Here is a 22,119-nt window from a genome sequence, read left to right on the forward strand (position 1 = left end):
TATATGATCTCTTTAAACTTTTCCTTTGCTACTGTCTTTAGTATAGTGCAGGTGTAATACTGCAAACCACATCATAAGTAAAATCGCTAAAGAAATAGCCAGGATTCATTTTACAAAGATGAGGAGATATTCGTCAACTATATACCCCATGTCATAAAAGACATAGCGTGCACGACTTGTCCAAATCCACATCACATAATTCTACCACACACAGCATATTTAAACATCTCCTAATTCCATGCCACACAAGTGAACTATACATAATTATACTATACATAATTCCACTCCACAACATTTCATGCCACATACTCAGTCCTAAAAATAAAAAAACATATTTCCACGTAACTCCAAACCTCATAATTCCACATCACATTATAGTACTTCGAACAACACCATTACACTTCACACAACACAATTAAACTCCAAACAATTCAACTACACTTCCACTTCAACCTACATAATTTCACTTCATGCCACATATTTACACTACACTCCAAACCATATAAGTCCACTCCTCAACTCAGCAACATGAGACATAATTCCACTCCACACAATTATACACCACCCCATGCCACATAATTCCACATGCCACACAATTCACCCCCACACAACATAATTACACTGCACATACCAGCACTCAACACCACATAAATCACCTCCACATAATTACTCTACTCAATACCGCATTAATACATTCCACATAAATCCAGCCTATGCCACATAGCAACGCTCCACATAAATACACTCCACACCATAATTCCACTCAACATAATTTTCACTCAACGCCACACACTTCAATGCCACACAATTCACCTCTACACATTTCCATTTCACAACACCTAATTCAATAACAAACCACATAATTCAAATCAACAACACAATTACATAACATAACACATTTGTTGGTCTGCCCGAGTGCTCTGGATCAAGGATCTGATATAGTGGCATTTCTTAAACAGTGGCTGAGCACTGATGTGGCACCACAAGGATTGTGCCAATTCTTCATGGTGGAGAGCTTATGAGTGCCAGCAGGGCCACCACATCCTCACACAGTGGTGGCTCTGTTTACTTAACTAGAGAGATGCACACTGTTGCGCCAATACCAAGCGAAAGGCCCTTTGTGAATCGGCAATAGCAAAATTGTCCTCTTTGTGGACTACATACTGGGTTCAGCGAAGGAAGGCCTCTTACTCGGAGGTGAAAATCGCTCTCTCTGGCCTGGGTCTCCAGTATATGCTGCTGTTCCCGGCCTGACTTAAGAAGCATATGCTTCTGTGATAACTTAACATAAGCTTGGGTCTGGATTAAGTGTCATTGCAGGGGCAGGGGGTGCTCTGGTGATTGCTGCCTTGCCCACAATGTCCAAGCCGAGGCGTAGAGCACACTCTTTGGAAGGAGACCCAACAACACGACACATGGATCTCGCCTGGCAAGGCGTTTGGAAGGGGCCAGCCAACTTGGTGGTGCGCCTTGCTTAGGGTCATTGGACCTCTGCTCTGGCTCATCCTGTGATGATACTGACTCTGACTGAGCCCTTGCAGGATCCTCTCAGGGCACACTCCTTGTATGGCTGATCACCCCCGATTTCATCCCCTTCATGTTGGAATTGTTGTTCCTTATGAAGAGCTCCAGGGCATGTGGCCGTGGACAATAGCCGCCCCATGGGGTCCCTTCTGCTCTGGTTATGGCAGCTGGGACTGCTATTTTTTCAACAGAGATGGCAACTGGCTAACTTATTCCTGGAGGCTGTACTCTTGGGTTCTGAAGGATATAGATGTGGCTGAAGTGCCTTAGATAGGCCGCCTAACAGTATTTTAAGGAAAACTCTGAGACAGTGTCTCTCCCTCCTTCCGCCAGGTGACTTTGAGGGAGGCCTAAGAGGTAGTGTTTCAAGACATGGCCCAGATATAATAGCAATAATGAAATGTCAGAAGCAGGAGGAGATGCTGCTCCTAGAGCGGCGTCTAATGCAGTTGGAGCTGGCATGGGTGACCACGGGAGATGAAACCTCCGACGTGCTCCTGCTAGTGATGAAGGCCCACTACTATAACCATGTGACACAGGCGGCGTGGCAACAATACCTGGGGGGGTCAACATTGCCTTCATTATATGGGCCACAAAGCCAGTCACCTCCATGCATTGTTGAGTAGGAGAGAGTAATAGATGCATTGGGCGACTGAGATTGTGACTATTCTGGAGACCTGGTTCGCGCTGATATGGAAATTGCCCATGTCTTCACAGCTTATTATAAGGAGTTATACACAGCCCGGCGAGCCTGTGCAGCCCATGAGGTCGCAGGAAGTAGCCGAGTGGATGAAGCACAGCCGTCTGAAACTGAACTCAGACAAAACAGAAGTCCTTATCTTGGGTACCTCCCCCTCCGCCTGGGATGACTCTTGGTGGCCTGAGGCCCTTGGAAAAGCACCCATCCCGACGGACCACGCACGGAACCTAGGCGTCATCCTGGACCCCTCACTCTCGATGAACAGACAAGTCAACGCCGTTTCATCATCCTGCTTCAACATTCTTCGCATGCTCAAAAAAACATTTCGCTGGATCCCCACCGAAACTAGAAAAACGGTCACCCACGCACTGGTCACGAGCCGCCTGGACTACGGTAACACCCTATACGCCGGTACCACCGCAAAACTTCAGAAAAAACTCCAACGCATCCAGAACGCATCAGCCAGACTCATACTAGACATCCCGCGTAAAGACCACATTTCTAGCCACCTGAAAAAACTCCACTGGCTCCCCGTCAATAAGAGGATAACATTCCGCCTCCTAACCCACGCACACAAAGCACTTTACGAACTTGGTCCCGAATGCCTCAACACTCGACTTTCCTTCTACACCCCCTCCCGCCAGCTACGCTCCTCCAACCAAGCCCTTGCCACTGTACCTCGCATCAACAAAACAACCATGGGAGGAAGATCCTTCTCCTACCTGGCAGCTAAAACCTGGAACTCACTTCCCACTCACCTTCGCCTCACTCAGAACCACCTAGCATTCAGAAAGCAACTTAAAACTTGGATTTTCGACAAGTAATTGTCCACCCCTCTTCAAGCGCCTTGAGACCCTCTGGGTATGTAGCGCGCTATATAAATTATTTGACTTGACTTGACTTGACTTGGCTTGGCTTTGGCCCAAAGTTCTGCAAATGGGTGGCACTCTGACAGTAAAGGTCAATAATGTGGTTTCTGAGATGTTTGCGGTTGGGAGGGGAACAAGGCATGGTTTCCCTTATTTCACCTCTCCTGTTTGCCCTCTGCAAGGAACTGCTGGCAGCGCCACAGGGCAGATATTCTGGGGTTCCCCCTGGTTTAGATGGAACTGAAGAAGATCTTGCTGCATGCGGGTGATGCCCTGGTGTACTTGACTGATCTGAATGGAATGGAAAGTCCGGGCGCGGTTGTAGGTGCTTCGCTTATTTTGAGACTTAGGGGTTCTGTGTTAACCGTGAGAAGCCTATTGTTTTTCAGTTGGGTTGCTGGGAGGGCCTGGATCCCACGGCATGGTGACTCAAGGTCATGACTGCTGGATTTAGTTATCTAGGTATTGAGGTCACATTGGACTGAACGCAGGTTCTAGGAGCAAAACATCCAGCGGGTCGTTACAGAATTCCGCAAGGATTTGGAGCTCTAGCGCACACACAGCAGAAAGAAGCGTGGCTATTTGAATCGGAGATGTTGAAGTGAATTCTAAAAATGACAACTTGTTGGTTGATTCCTGCTCTTACAATTAGTGTTGACCTTAAAATTGTCAAACAGATCCTAAATTTGATCAACCTTACGTTTGAATGTCTGGGCAAGCGCATTGCAAAAATCTTGTTTGTGGTTAAAAAAGTTATCTTTTGTGACTGTAGTCAAGTTCTTTTTGGTCTGAAACAGTTCTTTACTAGAATTACCAGCATTTTCTATTTGTAGTGTATAATATGGACCCTTCTCAGCAATAAGCTTTTTCATATACTCTGCAGGCATGGTTTTATACCGATATTTTTCAGGTGCTTCATAATTTTTCCGTCAGTTCCTTTCTTGCCTCCTACAGGCTTGTTTTCCTAATCTCAGGGCCTCAGAAAACTAAGGAGCTGATGGTGTCTTTCTATACTTATTAACCATGGTAACTGGTGCTAGTTTTGCAAAGTTAGACTCAACTCACGTGGTGTACTTTATAGCTGAAGAATCTACTTCTGTTTCGAGGTCCGGTTGGCTTTGAACTAGTTGGTGTGCCAGTAATACCGGATCAATTTTATGCCAGGGTGAGTATCTTGGTGTTCGGTGTGATTGCAGAGTTAGAGAGAGGCAACCTATATCTAAATAATATTGCATAATGATCAGACCAACCTAAAGGAAGAGTGGAGGGATTAGAGATGGCAGGATTGTTAGTGAAAATACCATCTAGAGTGTGCCCGGCTAAGTGTGTGGAGTCTTGTGTAAGTTGTTCAAATCCTAGTTCTGATGTCATTTCAAGGAGATCCCGTGTGTCTTGATCTGTTGTTACTTTTAAATGAAAATTCACATCTCCTAAGATGGTAAAGAAATTAGATCGGAGACCTAGTTCTAGTAGCGAGAAGAAGTTAGACAGAAAATTATTTTTGGGGCCTGGTGGACGATAGATCAATAACCCTCTAAAAATCTCTTGTTTAAGAGGTGTGATTTTGAAAAGGAAAGCTTCACATTCGGAGTAAGACATTATTGAACAGTGTGTATTTAATTTAGTCCGGTTGATTAACGCAAGACCCTTGCCTCTTTTTAGTGGTCTATCGAGTCTAAAAACGTTGTATTCTTGAGGAACCGCATTGTCGAAATCAAGGTCAGTTGCATCTCCACTCCATGTTTCCGTCACAAACAATGCATCAAGATGGTTATCAAGAATAAAATCTGCTATTTCGTATTTGTATTTTATTAGTGATCTTGCATTAATGAGGGCTAACTGGAGTTCACGGTGTTTCATACAGGGCTCCAAGGACCCTCTGATGTTGTTTTGCATCTTAATTGGTGCCCAAGGGATTTTTATCTTACAACATGAGCATTATGGATTTTGTAATCTTGCCCTGTCTTCACTAGAAAATGTATTGCATAACTGACGTATAGAAGGGCGTAACGCACACAAACTCTCCCCGGTATATTGAATCTGTGAGTTGTCTCCAGGGATAGGGCCAAGATTTCTGGCCCTTTGCCCGGTCCAGGCGCGGACGGGCGCAGATAGTCTTGCTTTAGGCGCGGCCGCTGCGCTCATCCGCTCCAGCATCCACCTAAATAGGTGCCACTGGAAGTTGGAACGCTGACCTAGACTGGAAGTAAGAATCTGGAAGTGGTGCAAAATTACAGGTCTTCCCTCTGCAGCAATCGGCGTGAAACCGTGGCGGACCGGGAAAGCCAAAAGGTAAGCTCTAAGAGCAACTGTGCAAAGCTGTGCAAATGAGCAATAAAAGTATAAAAGGGTTTTACCGGCGTTGTGCAAGATAGCCGAGATGTGTGGGCAGACGTGGCCTTCCAACACATATACAAATTGTACGGGAGAGGATGGTGCCTTGAGGAACTCCTACTTGAAGCGAGCAAGGGTTAGATCTAGTTTAAGAGTTTAACCTGGTGTGTGCGGTTCACAAATTATGATTTAAAATAATTCAGAACTAGGATATAGATTTTTGTTTTTCTAAAACTTTTAGCAATATGGCATGGTTTTCAGAGGTGAAAGCCACTATCGATCAGGGAGGACGAGGAAGTAAGATTGGTCTTTGCAGTGTGCTGTGCATCCTTATCAAACTACTTGCAGCATTACCAGCTCAGTGCTGCAAGAACCAGTTGCAGTTTGTCTTATGCATGCCCAGGTTCTAAGGGACACAGGGTTACCCCACTGACTTCATTTGGCATCCAGAACTTAAACATGCCTGGCACTAATCGAGCAAGTTGTTATTTTAGTTGACCATTACTCATTGTTTTGAAGTGTCGTTTTTAAACATTTTAGCTAGAAAAGGGAGGTTTGATACAGAGCAGAGAAAAAAGAAGTTTGATACAGGGCAGACGTTATTAATATCTTCAAAGTTTGCACCAGGATTCTGGAGTTCAGCAACGATATACAATTTTCGGACAATCCAGATGACCATGATATTTGTGAGAGGTACTAATACCATAGGTCAGGGAGGGGGGTGAGGGATAAGCACAAATCCCCATTACCTTTACTGGTATAGCATGAGTCATGTGAAAGAATGGACTCCATCAGCGAGGGTCCTAACCAAGTCTCTGAGTGTTGGGCTTTTATTACAGGATTGGCAGAACACTGAATGCCCAGATTCTACACCCTTTACTACACTTAACTGGAAAAACTTTCCACCTACATATAACAATGCCCACAGTGCGATAGGTAAGGTAAAAGTTCATAATATCAAATCTTGCCACCGAACAAAACCCCCACCAAGTCCTATCCAATAAAGAACTGCACAAGCTCAAGATGAAAGCCTGAACGCAAGGCTCCCAAAAGAGGCAGGAGGCAAAGAAAATGGTGAACACATACACACAAAACATTAACATTAAAATAGTGAGTGAAAGTGTATCAAGTGTTTTAGAGTTCATGCTCTGACATACTTCAGTTATAAAAATGACCTGAAACATGAAAATTAGTTTTAAAAAACCTATTCAAAGGATGTAAAAATGCATTAAACTACCCAATTAAGTTTTGGGAAGTGACACCAGTCGCTCGGAAGAGGTTTAATCCGGGAAAGTATGTAATCCCAATAGGGAAGCATATTCATCTTTATTCAATTTGTTGTAGCTTCCAGGTAGCAGTGATAAGTCTACAGTGATAATTCTATATTATTGAGAATCGCTTATGTTGTTTATATCATGAAAAGGCTAGTTTGTCCCATCACCACTACTGTAGTACATCACAACTGCACGACCATTCCCTTATCAATGACAGCCCCAATACATCCAACTACATACCTAAAACAGAAGCATCAGGCGGCACCAGTTCACCACTGCCAGAACGAATAAGCTCCTTCAGCACACCAGCATCCCCAGTTACATCTTCCATGTGCTGTTCCAACCTCAGGAATAGTGACTACAAAAGAAGAGAATGTGTTTAACTCAAATATGAATACAGTTCTTTAGAGTGGTTACTTCTGAAATTATAAGTGTGTCACAACATTGCATATGGTAGAAGGATATAAGAAACTCTATAAAGAAACTGATCTGGGGGCAGTGTCAAACAGGGCTTAACATTCCCCTCCTCACACACACACCCCAGCAAAGGAAGATCTAAATTACCAATAGTTGCTGAAGCAAGACTGGGAAATAGCATCTGGAATTATCGCTTCACACTGAATGGCCCCTGTCAGATCCATTATGGAGGATAATGAGGCAAGCAGGGTTACTAGGTGTTAATAGTGGTGGGTTGATGTTGCTTGCCTCCGAAGTCTCTGGGCCCATCCCACTTTGGCTCTGGAAACTGGGCCAAGTACATCTCCTGCAGCACTTCACTCTGTGGCAGCAAAGGTTAGTATTCACAGGCATCTCAAAGAGGTAGTGTGGGGGTGCTCAAGTTCATATCTCAACAAACCCAACACAGTGCTTATAGTGTCAAGAAAGTAAAGTACTTTAATGCATACTAGAACTGAATACTACACATAATAACAAGATGCAATTTATTGTTCTTGATGATCTCAGACCGTGCAGCATCTCTAAACCCCAACCTTCTCCCTTGATCCATGCTCAGTTCAACTGAGGACTAGGTGAACCCCCAACTCTATAGGGTACGAGTGAGTAGTGTGATTATGGCTTAGGAGCAATTAGATCACTCCTGCAATCAGTGCACTCAGTATTTAGTTCTCATTCTTAACAGACGGAGGATCAGTTCCTGGCCTATCTTTGCATACACCCAGCTCTGCAGCACACTATAACCCTCTCTCTTGAGAGGTTGCGCAGGGCATAATCCAGGAGTCCCAACTCATCTGAAAGGTCCACATTCATGCAGCATGCCTAGCAGAATAAAAGTGGCATTCCTGGGGGTTTGTCGCCCCAATCGGGCCACTTGTGAGTGTCACAGCAGCTAGGTTCCTCATCAACAGACTCTGGTGCAGCTTAGTCCGGCTAGTCATGATATAGGAATATGTAGCCCTGCACAGGCAGGCAGTTCTAGCCATGTATACAACTCTCAATAGTCGCAGCCAGCAAACCATTCTGGTCAGTTACAGCGGGGCATTGGCAGATCACGCTGGGCAGTTTCGGTCACGCTCAGGTTGATCACTCCATCATGCAATCACAGCCCAGATAAACGCAGCAAGTGGCTACCTTAAAGATTTATTCATCTCTACACAAAATAGTCTGCAATCTGCCCCCTCTCTCCTACATCTACCATTGACAGCATTCAGGAAGTATAATCAGCAGCTCCTTAGTAAAATGCATAATCGAATTTCCAAAGGAGCAATGCTCCATGCCCTTCCCTTCAGTGTCTAGGTCTCCATACATTTTCACTGTCCACTTTTTCACTGCATAAACAACCTCCCATTAATTTTGTGCAAAGGCCAGAACTAGGGTATCCATTACTCTGCCTCACTCATACATGTACCATGTAGCCTACCTACAGAAAACACAAAATATTTACTAAGGATGTCACCACCAGGAACTGGGAAAGAGCATGAAATGGAACTTAACAGGACCTTGCCAGTAGGCCTCCACTCTACGGACACAGATAAAAAAAAGTCTAGTCATAACTATGTATTCAAAAGCATGGTACATTGCCAGCACAGCCCTCTGTATTATACCCAGTCATCAGTCAGTCAATGAGGATACGCATGGTGCTCCATTACATGTCACAGGACAAGTCCAGGACCTTCTCATTTCAAGATATAGTTCCTGGTCCTCCGCACATATATTTCATTAGCATGATGCCAGGGCGAAAAATCCAAAACCAGGATACCAGCTATATGCTGTCAGGTCGTCAGGGCAGGGGAACCCTACAGTGAAGTAAACAGTCTCCCTTGGATGAGTTACTGAGAACTCATGGAATTGGGAACCCTACTGGGAACCCTACTACACAAAATGAATACATTCCCTTACTAAAAGACACCACTCCCAAATCATACTACCAGGTACCTTACTCCATTGCTGGAGAAGTCTGGTTGTTTTTTGTTTTCTTTAAGTTTTCAAAAACCTTTACTGAGGAAAATCATGGAAGACACAATCCACCATGCAATACTGCAGTTCAAATCGACAAAATACAGATCAGATCAGGTCAAGCGTTTAGTAACAGGTAGATTACATCTTGCAGCAAAACGTGAAAGTTAAAATCACAGCTCCACTACACCAAGGTCCCTCCCCCCCAGGGTGAACACACACAAAACAGCAACATCAGTGGGGGTACTGAAAAAGCAGGGGCGCTTATGGAAAGGGAGAGAGCAGTCACTGACCAGCACTGGCGGCCGCCGCGGACACAGGGGAGCGCGGGAGAGGCAGCGCCCCTGGGATGGGAACCGGAAAGGAGATCGTCAACCAGAGGGCCCCAAATGTCAACGGGTTGTTGCAGGGATTCTGCTCAGACACAGAACTGTGCACAAAGACTAAGGACCTCAGTGAATTAGGGTGTGCCAAAAACTCACCTTAGTACCCAAAATCCCCTACCAGACTAGCATCAGTGTCTCATTAGCACTTCGTCCTATAGCAAAGTAACCAATGATTAGACAACCCAGAACATGCGACTTAGAATACCTCAGGTAAGGTGGGAACCATGAGCACTCTTTCGTTATACTCTCATACCAGTCCAGAACAGGGAGTAAAGGGAAACATGTGCAAGTTTAAAATATTTATTTTAACGCCGTGATCTCAGGTGCAGCATCTTAGCTAATACAAGCAGACATATGATAAGAAATAAGATTGTCAACATAGTTATGATTCCATAAAATAAAAAGGGAGAAAGCATGTTATAATGCTAAATGGAAACAAGTTAAATATACACCTATATTTCACCCTTGCTACTAGGTTATTTTATAGCTAAAGAAGGTCTCTTAGGCCTGTATAGGGGACCCCATACCTCAAAGATTATCAGGAGTGAAGCACAGAGTTCTGCACAAGCTCTCAGCATACGAATGTTCTCCAAGTGTGTTCAATCATGCCTACACAGTGCTTTGTTAAAGGCACCAGTATCTGAGTTGGCCACAGCTGCATATATGTTATGGCTAGAACGTGCGCTGATCAGCTCGAACAACAGCTACAGTGTTCAGATAACCTTGAAAGCCTCGGCACTCACTGTTCAGACTAAGCTTACGAAGCAAGTCTAGCAATGTAGAAAAACAAGTTGTGAAGCAAAATACTCAGCCTAACTCTAAACAATAGCTAACGTGTGTGCAAAAGACAGCAAAAGGTTTAAACTTCTAATAAGCTCATGATAACTTAACACTGTATGAATGCAAGGCTCAGCCCCACTACAAGGTCGAGACGTGGCAGGCATTAAATCCCAGAACTCCGATAGGAGAGTCTGGCACCGAGAGGCATCCTCCAACCAACTCTCTGCTTTGGGGGCAGGCCGACGACCCAAACACATGGCCACCCTGCGCCTAGCAAGGACCAGCAGCATCGAGATAAGAAGTCGAGAAGCATCAGGACAGAATTTAACAAAGCCAAGAAGGCACAGGGGTGGATCGGGGTGCACTACAGCGCAGGTGAAGTCAGAAAGGGTGGAACACACCACCTGCCAGAACTCTGAGACCTTAGGGCATGGCCACGCTAAATGTGCAAAGTCCGCGACAGGATCAGCGCAACGCACACAATTGTCCCCAGGAATAAGCCCGAGCCTGTGGAGCTGTACTGGGGTGCGGTACAGCCTGTGCAAATACTTGAAATGGATAAGACAGAGCCGGTAGTTCGGTGACAGCTTTTTCGTCTGATTACAGCAATATAGCCAGTAAGCCTGCGAAATGTCGATACCGAGCCGCACCCCATGCCTCCCGTGAACGATCCGAGGAAACGGTGGCAGATACTAGGGTGAGAGCGTATAGTTTGGTGACTAATTTGCGAGGCGTCTGGAAAGTGTATATGAAATCCAGAGCCGGCATGGTGGGCGGGGGCTGAGGGAATATGGGGTGCAGTTTCCGGCAAGTGGCACGCAGCTGATAGAATAAAAGCGTGTTCTGCGGCCTGAGGAGTCAGGAAGAGAGTAGAAGGTGTTCTCTGGGTATAGATCCGCCACCGTCCTCAAGCCCAGCCGCGTCGCATGTCTAGACATGCTGGAAGACCGAAGTGAGGTGAAATATGGGTGGTTTACTATTGGCATGGAGTTGGCAGAGTGCCGAGGGGATGCTAGAAAGCCGACGCAGGCCAGACCATGCCCATCGCAGCGTCTCAACCGTGTCGACCACCGCCCGAGAGTGCACCGCAGGCGCAAACAAAGCTGTGGACAAAGGCCAGGGAGAAGCTACATCTGTCTCGACTGTGACGTGAGGCTGATAAGGGGTAGGGTGAATCCAGTAATGCAGGAAGCTGCCCTGAACACACAAGGCATAGATCCTGAAGTCAGGCGTTCCCATCCTACCGGCACACATGTGGAGAGTAAGGATGTCATAAGCTACTCTTGGCGGTTTGCCCGCCCAAACGAGCGAAATGATTAGGGAGTGTAATTTTTGAAAGAAATGAGAAGTGAGGGGGTTAGTCCCACCGGCAGACATGGGGAGAGTAAGGATGTCATAAGCTACTCTTGGCTGTTTGTCCGCCCAAACGAGCGAAATGATTAGGGAGCGTAATTTTTGAAAGAAAAGAAAAGGGGGGGGGGAGGGGTAGGGATGTTTAAAAACAGGTAGAGAAATTTAGAAAGGACCACCATTTTGGCGATTGAGATTCGGCCCGCCAGAGATAGCGGAAGGCGGCTCCACAATGGAATCCTGGATTCCAGCCAGTCTACCGCACACCCGAATTTAGACCTCCACTGTTCTTCCAGACCCCTACTCAGCCAGATGCCCAAATAACGTAAAGTCAGGTGAGAATGGCACAGTGGCATCCTTCAAGGGGAATAGAACAGATTTGCTCCATATCACCTGAATGCCCGAAAGCCAGCCAAAGCGTATGATTTCCCAGACCAAGGAGCTGAGGTTCTCCTGAGGGATGGCAGACATATAGGGTAACATCGTCCGCGTACATTGAGACGAGCAGGGAGGGGGACAAGAAACCAATACCCTTGTGAGTGTGATGCTGCCGAAGCCTAGCGGCCAGGGGCTCCATTGTGACGGCAAAAAGCATGGGCAATAACGGGCACCCCTGGTGTGTGCCACAAGTACTACTAATAGGGTCGGAGACCTGACCATTAATGCGGAGACGTGCCGAGGGATTGGTGTAAAGGAGTTTAACCTTATGCAGAAATATTTCACTGAAGCCCATATGCGGCAAGATGTAAAATAAAAAGGGCCACTCCAGCGTATCGAACGCCTTAGTGCCATCCAGCAGGGAAGCCGCAGCCGGTAGGTTAGGCTTAATTTGATGCAAGTCTGAGTAGATAGTATGAAGGTTGTGCGAGGTAGCCCTACCGGGAATGAAACCCGATTGATCGGGGAGAGCAATGGTGGGCATAAGTAAAAGAAGGCGGGAGGCAAACATTTTGTTGTCTAGGTTTATAAGGGAAATGGGGCGGTAGGAGTCGCGAAGGTCGGCAGACTTGTCGGGTTTGAGAAGCAAGGTTATGATCGCCTCACGCAAGGATGGCGGGAAGAGACAGTATCAAAAGATTCATTGTACATAGCTGCCAGAATTGGTTCCAAGAGATCGGCGAACGTTTTGTAGAACGAGGCTGGCATGTCATCCAGGCCAGGGGCCTCGTCTCCAGGTAGACTACTGATGGCAGCCAGTATTTTCTCCCTGGAAAAAGGTTCATCAAGGAATTTACGGTGGTAGTCTTCCAGCCAGACCAGCGCAATAGAATCAAAGTATTGATCAAAATCCTCAGGAGGCCACTCGCGGTGGACAAAGAAGGTTGGCAAGAGCACGCCCCGTGCGGTCCCCCTCACCAAAGCGACGAGCCCGACCCGCTCTGCCCAAAAAAGACAGTTCACGGCCAGCTTCATCCGAGAATTTGGTGTGTTTTTGGAATAGTAGTGCCAGCGTATCAGGACTGGGGTGTCCCGCCTGGGCAGCATCCAGATCCTCATCGAGCTTAGCCAGAGTGGTACAAATAGAGCGGAGGTCGCCAGCCTCTTTAGAAATACATTCGCCCCAAATGAGGGCCTTAAACCCTTCCCATAAGGTGGAGGCGGAGTCAACGGAACCTGTGTTTAAAATGAAACAGTTGGTTATCGCGGTTTGGATGTCCGCACAAAAAGCAGAGTCTTGGAGGGCGTTAGGGGGGAGACGCCAAGTGAAGGCCCGTCGCAGGGAATGAGGAGGGCTGAGACGGACATGTACCGGCGCATGATTGGAGAAGGTGCGAGCCATGTGCACTGCATCGGTGAGCCAAGACAAAACGTCCGGCGAGGACAGCCAAAAGTCAATTCGCAACCATTAGCCACTTGCGCCAGTGAAACAGGTGCCTTCCCGAGCATCGGGGCGGAAGTGGCACCAAGCATCATAAAGAGCGGTATCAGTAAAAACAGACGTGAGGGCTGCAGCTGCAAGCGGATGGGACGTATAGGAGCCCGACCGATCCAAGGTCGCCGATAGAGTGACATTAAAATCTCCACCCCCAAACTACCGCCGCGGTCCGCAGGAAGAGATGAGGTGCCAGATGTGCTAAAAAAAATTCTGAGTCATTGGAGTTGGGGCCGTAGACCACGGCAATCATAACGGGCAGACCGAGTAGTAAACCATGGAGGATCACATATCTGCCCTCCGGATTGAGCAGTTCCCGGGCGGTCTGCCAAGGGAGGCCCTGACGCATCAGAATTGAGACTCCCCTGGCATACGACGAGTAGGTGGAGGAGTGGGATTCCCCCCAATAACAGGATTGGAGTCTGGAGACGGATTCGGGCAACGGGTGCGTCTCCTGTAAGAAACATATCTACTTTGTGTCGCTGTAAGTGTGAGTGAATCAGACGGGACTTGCGGTGGTCCTTCAGGCCCCGGACATTCCAAGTCCAGCAGACTATGTCAGCCATAATGGGGCGGTTCAAAGTGCATCACAACGCAGCGCAGATGGCAAGCTACACAGACAAGCACAGCGCACATGAGAAACAGGAACGTCAGAGGGAGGCAGGCAGCAGCACAGGTAGGAGGCAGCGCAAGCAAATTGAAACGGCCCTCGGGGGATTTCCACAAACAGGGCAGTGCGGAAGAAGCGCGCAAGCATCTATCTGACGGGTATGGCTCAGAGAGCAGAGCGCACAGTGGGCAGTGATAGCGCCCCACGAACAAAACCACAGGAGGCGCAGCTTATGAGGGGAAGGAGGGACCAGTGGAGCAACATGTTGCCCAACAATATATGACCAATGAGCGTAAACAGAACAAATCAGAGAGCACAATGCAGTGTGGCAGACAAGACTTACTGCGGATAGCCAAGGCAAGAAGCACAGTACAGTGTTGCGGTCAAAACATATGAAGGCATTACTTAACAACCATACGGTGGCGTACTGAAGCCACCTCCTCAATAGAGGAGCATGGTACCCAAAACCCCCACCCCCACTCCCACCCCATCCCATCCCATCCCAACCCAACAATCCGAGACCTAGAAATCCCTCCAACCCCGCACCCACTCCAACCCCCCCAATCAGGCTGAGTAATCCACCCGCCCCACCCCGGGGACCCCCAACTGGGAGAAAGGAAACAATGGAAGGAAAGGGAATCGTCCTGTGAAGGCACGGCAGGGCTAGGCATACACCCCTGCAAACAAGCAGGGTGGCCAAGCTGAGGTTATGTCAGGCATCATTCAGAAAGAGGGTAAAAGAAACAATGTCTGCACTATGAATCGTTGCACCATCGGGCTGAGATTTAGAAGGGGAGGAGTGAGCATCTTTGTCCAGTTTCTTGGCAAACGCCAGGGCCTCTCTGGGATCGGGGAAAACAAGTGTTTTTGTGCCCAGCCGAACCCTCAATTTCGCCGGATAAGCCAGGGAGTAGGAGACCTCGTGCTTCTGAAGAATGAGCTTAGCAGGAAGGAATTCTCTCCAGGCAGCTTGGACGGCAAGGGAGTAGTTCGGGTAAAAGGTGAGTGCGTTACCCTGGTGGTTGATGGTGCCCCTGTCACGTGCAGCACGAAGAATGGCGTCCCGATCCTGGTAATTCAAGATCTTGGCGATGATGGGGGTGGAGGATGTGCACGCTCTACAAAGAAAATTGAGTCGAGAACATCACCGAAGAGTTCCTTAATCAGCTGTTCCACAAAATCCTCCATCCTCGAAATGTTGGTGGACTCCGGGAGACCCGTGATGAGGAGGTTGCTTCGGCGGGAGCCGGCCTCCAAATCCTCATTCCCGGATAATCGCCCGGATCTTGTCCACCTGGAGTAGTTTCTGCAGGTCTTGGATGGCAGCATCCTCAGCATCTGTCACTCTGGATTCGACATGGAGTATCCGGTTATCATGGGAGTCGACACAGGCCTTCACTGTGTCTAGACGGGTTAAGAGTTGGCCCAGCTGGGTCGCCATACCCGTTACTGTTGACTTGACGTCCAGCATGATTGCCTTGAGGTCGTCCTCACGATTGGAGGGGGCCCTCCATGGTGGCAGCGGAGTCGGCACCCTTGGAGACTGCACCCTCCTGGCGAGAGAATCTTCGGAGCTCAAAGGCCATCTTGGTCTGTTTTGGGTCATTGTTCCCCATGATGAGAGACCCTTGCGGCAGAAGTGAGGCCCACACGAGGCAAAAGACAGTCAATACGGCCAGGGGCACGCAGACCCCCAGCAGCTGGCAGCGGAAGGCAATGAGAGACAAGTAGGATCCACTTGATGGGCCACCATAAAATGGAGGAGAGTCACCTATAAAAATATGAGAGGTACGAGCAACTGGGATAAAGAGGTGGTGTGGATTAACAGTGACACATCAAGGGGGGCACCCACCGAAGCACCTGGCAACTGAGGAAGTCAAGCAGGTGTCACGGCCGGCATCAGACTGGCATAATATAGGCAAACCTCCCATTCCACAAGGCTGCAGTGAGCGAGGTGAATGAGGACACAGCAGAGCAAAAAGTCATTGCACCCATAGGAGGAACAAGGGTAGCAGCCCAACACACACCCAGCTACCAGTCCAGATTTTATGAATTATGACATTACCCAGCTTGGACAAACTAAGATGAGTATCGGGTTTCAGCCTTGGGTAATAGGAAAAACGCATAGATATACACATATATACGGTTTTTAAAATGATACAGTATAGGATGGACATGTAGATATAAACTAAATACCACACAACGAACTAACACACAATGAATTACACAACTTGGTGGTTGCAGTGCATGTATTGTAGGAAACTGTTGTATAAATAAAGCTCTATTGATAGATTTAGCAATGGATCTTGAGAAAGAGGGAAGTCCCGCCTAATATAAGTCACGAGATGACGAAGTTAAATAGAGTCGTGTAGGCAGCGTCTGTCCCTTTTCTATTTTTCGGACCTGCTGTTACACGAACGCGCCGGAAAGGAATCCCTACAGGGAAGTGCGCCGTAGGACTGATCAGGTATGTAGAAATCATGACATACGTGTAGAGAGAGGGCTGATTACTTGGGGAGTTTCCCATTAAATAGAGCGTAATACTATATGGCAGGATACGGGCCTCTGAGCGTGGTCAAGAGGAGAGACGCGTTAAATTAGATTTGTGCAAGTCCAATTAAAAGTGAAACGCCGTTGTGAGGGGGGCGGGTTGTACTCATACGTAGTGAGGATGGGTTCAGGGCAGCTACGAGATGGGTTCAGGGCAGCTACGAGTAAAGTCAATAAATTGGTTAATGTCATTAAGCATTAAATAAGATAATAATGCTAGCTCTACACAAAACTGAAGTGATGGTGAACCTGAAGAAATGGTTGACAAATGCAATTACGTATAAAATACAAATAGAGCATTACGTACTTAATACGAATAGATCACTAATTGAAGTGTTATGGATTTGATAAGGAACCCCATTATAAGTCACCGTTTACCTTCCATCATTATTTCAACAGCCACGAGCACTCTAATACCTGGGGACAGCATAACCATCGGACACATCGATTACGGGGTCCTACCAGGTGAGATACCACACGGGTGGGGTCTGGATAGTGAGTAGACTTCTAGAAGATGAAAATAAGGGGTCCTTAACGACTGTCTCTTTAGAAATACCAGCCATTGGTGGAGTAAAAATAAGGAATATATACAAATCAACCGAGGAAGAAGTAGCGATGGTGATAGAAGACAATTATTAGAAGATTGACAATTCCAGGTACCGAATAATCATGAGATCTAGAACATATATGATAAAAGTTTTCTACTTTCTTGATACAAAACCACTGAGAATAGGTGAGGACAATAACCCGCAATAGGATTCACTCTACCCACAGGCTAAGATTTGAACAGAGTGTAAGAACAAAACCCTGGAATAAAACCCTGAAGCATACCAGCTCAAAATGTACGAGCTTTTCAAGAGGTAATTATGCGGTAAAAATGAATACTATAAGCACGATGTGTATTGATACTCAAGATAGTTTTATTTGAGATCACTATAAAGATTAAACAATGATTGAAGCTTTGAGATATATAGATTTGATCATACCGCTAGATATATCCGCATTACATATGAGTAAGTGAAGAGTATCACTTGATTGGGAAGTTCAAAGAAAGGATTTCCTCCTTGTGCTTTTTCATACCCAATTGCCTGTTTATAAAACTGACCAGGAAGGAATAACGTCTTATTCTATTTTTCTTAGGCAAAAAAAACGCCTGAGAATAACAAAGTGAAAATTGGGAAACTAGTTCCTTACCACCGTGCGAATGCACAGGTAGGTCACCAGTACCATTTAGGAGTGTAAGAGTGATGTATGTGAGGAGATCGAAAGTTGTGAAACATTTGTAAATGTAAAAAAATAAGGAGGGGCGAACTACTTGGGATGTTACATCTAATAGTATGTGGGCATATAGATGTATATGCTTTTGCAACCATGTGGCTGAAAAGAAAATCATGAATTTGTTTAAAAGGGGTAAACTAATGTGGGTACTATGGATTGTACTGCAGAACAAGCTGTCTAAAGAACCTCATGAAGTTTCATTGAATAAAAAAGGGTTAATTAATGTTTGTATTATGGAGTTCACAGCATAATAGTCCCTCAAGCTCTGGGTGGGGTGAAATGTATAAATAATTTTTAATAATTTTTATTAAACATAATGTCAGAAATTGATTATTATATGTGGGTAATAGATTGATTTATCGTTGATATAGGTGATGCTGTATTAAGGAGAAGTAAATTGTTTTGGTCCTGAAGAAGGTGGTTGACCAATTTAACCGCTGAAACGCGTCAACCCTACACTGACAGTTAAATCAGGAGGGGTCAATGGTTATGAGATCCAGCCTAATGTTGTACCACAAAAAACCTTGATTAATATTTTAAAGACAAATTGTATTGTCGTTTGGTTGTTCTTCTCCAACATAACTGTATTAATTATAAATTATGAATTGTGATGTGTTTTTAATTGTTTATTTAATCTACATTTGGTAGAATGTGTTTTTAATGTTTTTTTAATTTTATAATAAAACAGCCAGCGATGTATACAAATGTTGAAGTAATTACTTTTTTTCTTTTGCAAATGTTTCATGAATGAATGTGTTAGTCTCCAATATCGGTTGGAACAGATCTTGATGTTGTAAGTGGGCCTTGATAACCAGCAACCAAAAGGGAAAATCTGTCTTTACATTAAGTAACTTTCTCAATCAGGCCGAAGTGGAATACAGAGTTAAGCGGAGAGCCTACCATGGGCTAATCACAGAAGGGCCAAGGCCACTTACTATGCAGGGAGAATTGGCGAGGCAGAAAGCTCAGTGAAAGAATTATTTAAGATCTATAGGGAAATTTCCTTACTTAAATCATCCGCTATGCCCACGATAAGCTCAGAAGAATCCTATGTTCGTATTGCTAGCTTTTTCTCTGAGAAAGTGGCCACAATATATTCCTCCTTTTTGGGAGAGAAAAAAGTGGGGTCTGAGTTCGTGGACATGAAGAGGGAGAATAGGGGAGCTCATAAGTTGGAGAATTTTATCACCCCTCCCCCCCGAAGCATTACGGCAGATCTGTAGTTCTAGATCTGTAGTTCTATAAAGTTGGGGTCTCCTAGGGATCCTGCCTCACCGAAACTGCTTACAGAAAGCCTTGATGTCTTTTATGTCAGTCACCTTCTGGATATATCAGTCAGGACGCATACGATGCCTGAAGGATGGAAGCAGGCAGTGGTGCTCCCTATTCAGAAAAAAACTAATATTAGCTTGAAGAAGTTAGACAATCTCCGTCCCATCTCGCTGCTACCCTTTTTGGCCAAAGTGGCAGAGAAGGCCGCTAACTCCCAACTCAAGGCCTTTGTGGAGGAAGGCAATCTGCTCCATTCGACGCAGTTTGGGTTTAGATCACTCCACTCTACGGAGTCAGCGTTGCTGATGGCTGTGGAGGACATAAGACAGGGGGTGGATGAGAGACAGACTATGGCCCTTATCCTCTTAGACCCGAGAGCGGCCTTTGACACTGTAGCACATTTCACCTTGCTGCAGTGTCTGAATAAGGGTGGGGTCTCAGGCGCAGCGTTGAAGTGGATTCAGTCCTTTCTGACTAATCGAGGATTCCAGGTTAGACAGGGTGAGCACTATTCTAGAGTGGTCAATCTGGATCAGGATGTGCCTCAGGGCTCGGCCCTGAGTCCGACTCTATTTAATCTCTATGTTTCCCCTGTGGCAGGAATAGTTGAGGGCTACGGTATGCGAATCGTGTCGTATGCCAATGACACGCAGCAGGTCATCTCCCTGTCACGGGCACCTGATCTGGTGGCACCCAACTTCAGAGCCTGCATGCAGGAGCTTGCCTCCTGGATGTCTGACAACTGCCTGAAGTTGAATGGTAGCAAGAGAGAGGTGCTCGTGGTGGGAGTTGGGGGGCCGTCTGTGTGGTCCTCAGCTTGGTGGCCACCCTGTTTAGGTCCGGTTCCCACGCCGTGCCAGCAGGCTAAGAACCTGGGCGTGTGGATGGACTCAGACCTGACATTTGCACCACAGATTAGTGGAGTGGTTGGGGTGTGCTTTGGTGTCCTGAAAAGTCTACGGAAAATCCTGGACCTCTTTCCTATTGATGCTAGGCGGACACTGGTGCACGCCCTTGTCACCTCACGACTAGACTATGGCAACCTCTTGTATTTAGGTGCCAAGGCTAGGAGCTTAAATCGTCTGCAGGTGCTGCAAAATGCTGCAGCCCAGTTGGTCCTGAGGCTCCCTAGAAAAGCGGCCTCAAAGGCCACCTTGGCGGCTCTTCACTGGCTGCCCAGTCACTTGCAAAGCCTTATTACTCCTTACAGGCCTGTGCAGTCTCTTAGATCGACCGGTACTGGCCTGTTAGTGATCCCTAAAATTCAAAAAGCCCGGATGGGGGGGGTAGATCTTTCCGGCTCCTAGCAGCAAGGAGTTGAAACAAACTCCCGCTTGAGCTCCGTTTGGAACCTTCGGAGGCCAGGTTCAGAGGAAAACTCAAAACTCATTTGTTCCTTCAATAATCGAGGCGCATAATGCATAGCTGAAGGTCACAGCGCGGGGACACGCCGGTGTGCGTAACCAGGTGCTTTATAAGCTTCCATATTATGATTATTTTATTATTATTATTATTATTTTAGGCGCCGGGCAGAGCAACAGGCAGAAATCAGTGACCAAGTGACCCGAAGGAGCTTGCAAGGGCCACAGCACCAAACAGCAGAGATACAGTATATTACAAAGCTGTAGCTCACATGGGCCAGTCAAGTGGCGGCGAGAGAAAACAAAGCCAGTTGGAGGGCGAGGCCATCAGGCTCCAGTGGTGCCCCCTCCACCCCCCACAGCAGGTAGAACACAGGCGAGGGAACAGGCAAGGCCACAGCAGGACAGAGGCCCAATTCCACCGGTGCAGCCCCCAAGAGGAGTTCGAGGCCAGGAGTGGAAGCCAGGAGCGGTACAGAAGCAGAGGGCAGCGCCCGCGCACCAGAGCAGGAGAACATCCGGCGGGGAGGGGGCGCGCACCAGACTGAGGCCGAATGAGGGGGGGAGCTGCGGGGGGCCCGCCGCTCACGTCACCGAACCCGGGTGCCTGCGACGGCCACGAGAAGCGGACAGAAGGTCACTGAAGAAACGGCGCCTAATCTGCAGCACACCAGGCCGGGCGAAACAGCCGCAAGCCCCCAGCACAGCCCGCAAGGCCACAGAGGTGGCACCACTCTCCCGCTGGAGGAAAACTGAGTCCCCGGGGCAATTCTCCACCGCGCGCGGCACCCAGCAGTCACAGGCAGCCCGGGGCAGAGAAGGCCCAACCTTGCAGTCCTGAGGCCGTAGGCCCAGCGTCTCTCACCAATGGCACAGCACCGCCGCAAGGCCCAACCGTCGTCGCGATGAATCAGTGCCTCACTTGCAGGGGAGTCAGGATTCAGCGTCGGAGCGCAGCCAGGGTAAGGATGCCAGCAGGATATTTACGGATAATTGAGCTTGGCCGGCAGAGCCCACTCAGAGTGCGGCCATCTTGCAGCCGGCCAAGCCATGCCCCCGGAGAAGTCTGGTTGATGGATTGGAAAAACAGGAGGAAAACTCCACTTGTTTACACAGATTCATTCCAGCTTTGTGCTCCAACATGAAATCTAGGCCTTAAAACAGGATAAACCATCTTAGCAATTTTGAGTAGTTTGAGATCGGTTTGTACCATAAACTAAGTAGCAAACGGTGTCCACACTACAGCAAAGCATTCCTTTTTAATGGTCACCCAGTTACATTCTGTAGGACCTACAACTAGTAAAGGTCACCAGACGTTTTCTACCCTAGTCATCAAGTTGAGCCAGCACCACTCCAATTTCCTTAAAAGAAACAGCCGTCTGTACAATGACTTGTTGAGTGTAGCCAGAGATCCTCAGTACAGGTACAGCACATACTGCTCTCGTCAGGTCCTCAAATACTTTCTGAAATTCCTCAGCTCATATTCCCAACTTGGGCTACTTTTTGGATGCCAAAGCTGTCAAAGAAGAAACTACAATCCCATAGC

General features: G+C 47.1%; 1 protein-coding gene across 2 annotated transcripts in view; it reads right to left on the reverse strand.

Moving 5' to 3' along the window:
* FKBP6 (FKBP prolyl isomerase family member 6 (inactive)) overlaps positions 1-22,119 on the reverse strand; it is a 369,961-nt gene that overhangs the window by 258,577 nt on the left and 89,265 nt on the right. For both annotated transcript variants that reach the window (XM_086958501.1, XM_086958499.1), the window contains exon 2: positions 6,942-7,059. In XM_086958501.1, coding sequence (XP_086814627.1) covers positions 6,942-7,059 — 118 coding nt within the window. The remainder of the gene's footprint in view (positions 1-6,941; positions 7,060-22,119) is intronic.

This window comes from Lissotriton vulgaris, chromosome 2_1, assembly GCF_964263255.1.
Source record: "Lissotriton vulgaris chromosome 2_1, aLisVul1.2, whole genome shotgun sequence".
In the NCBI taxonomy this organism is placed as follows: Eukaryota; Metazoa; Chordata; class Amphibia; order Caudata; family Salamandridae; genus Lissotriton; species Lissotriton vulgaris.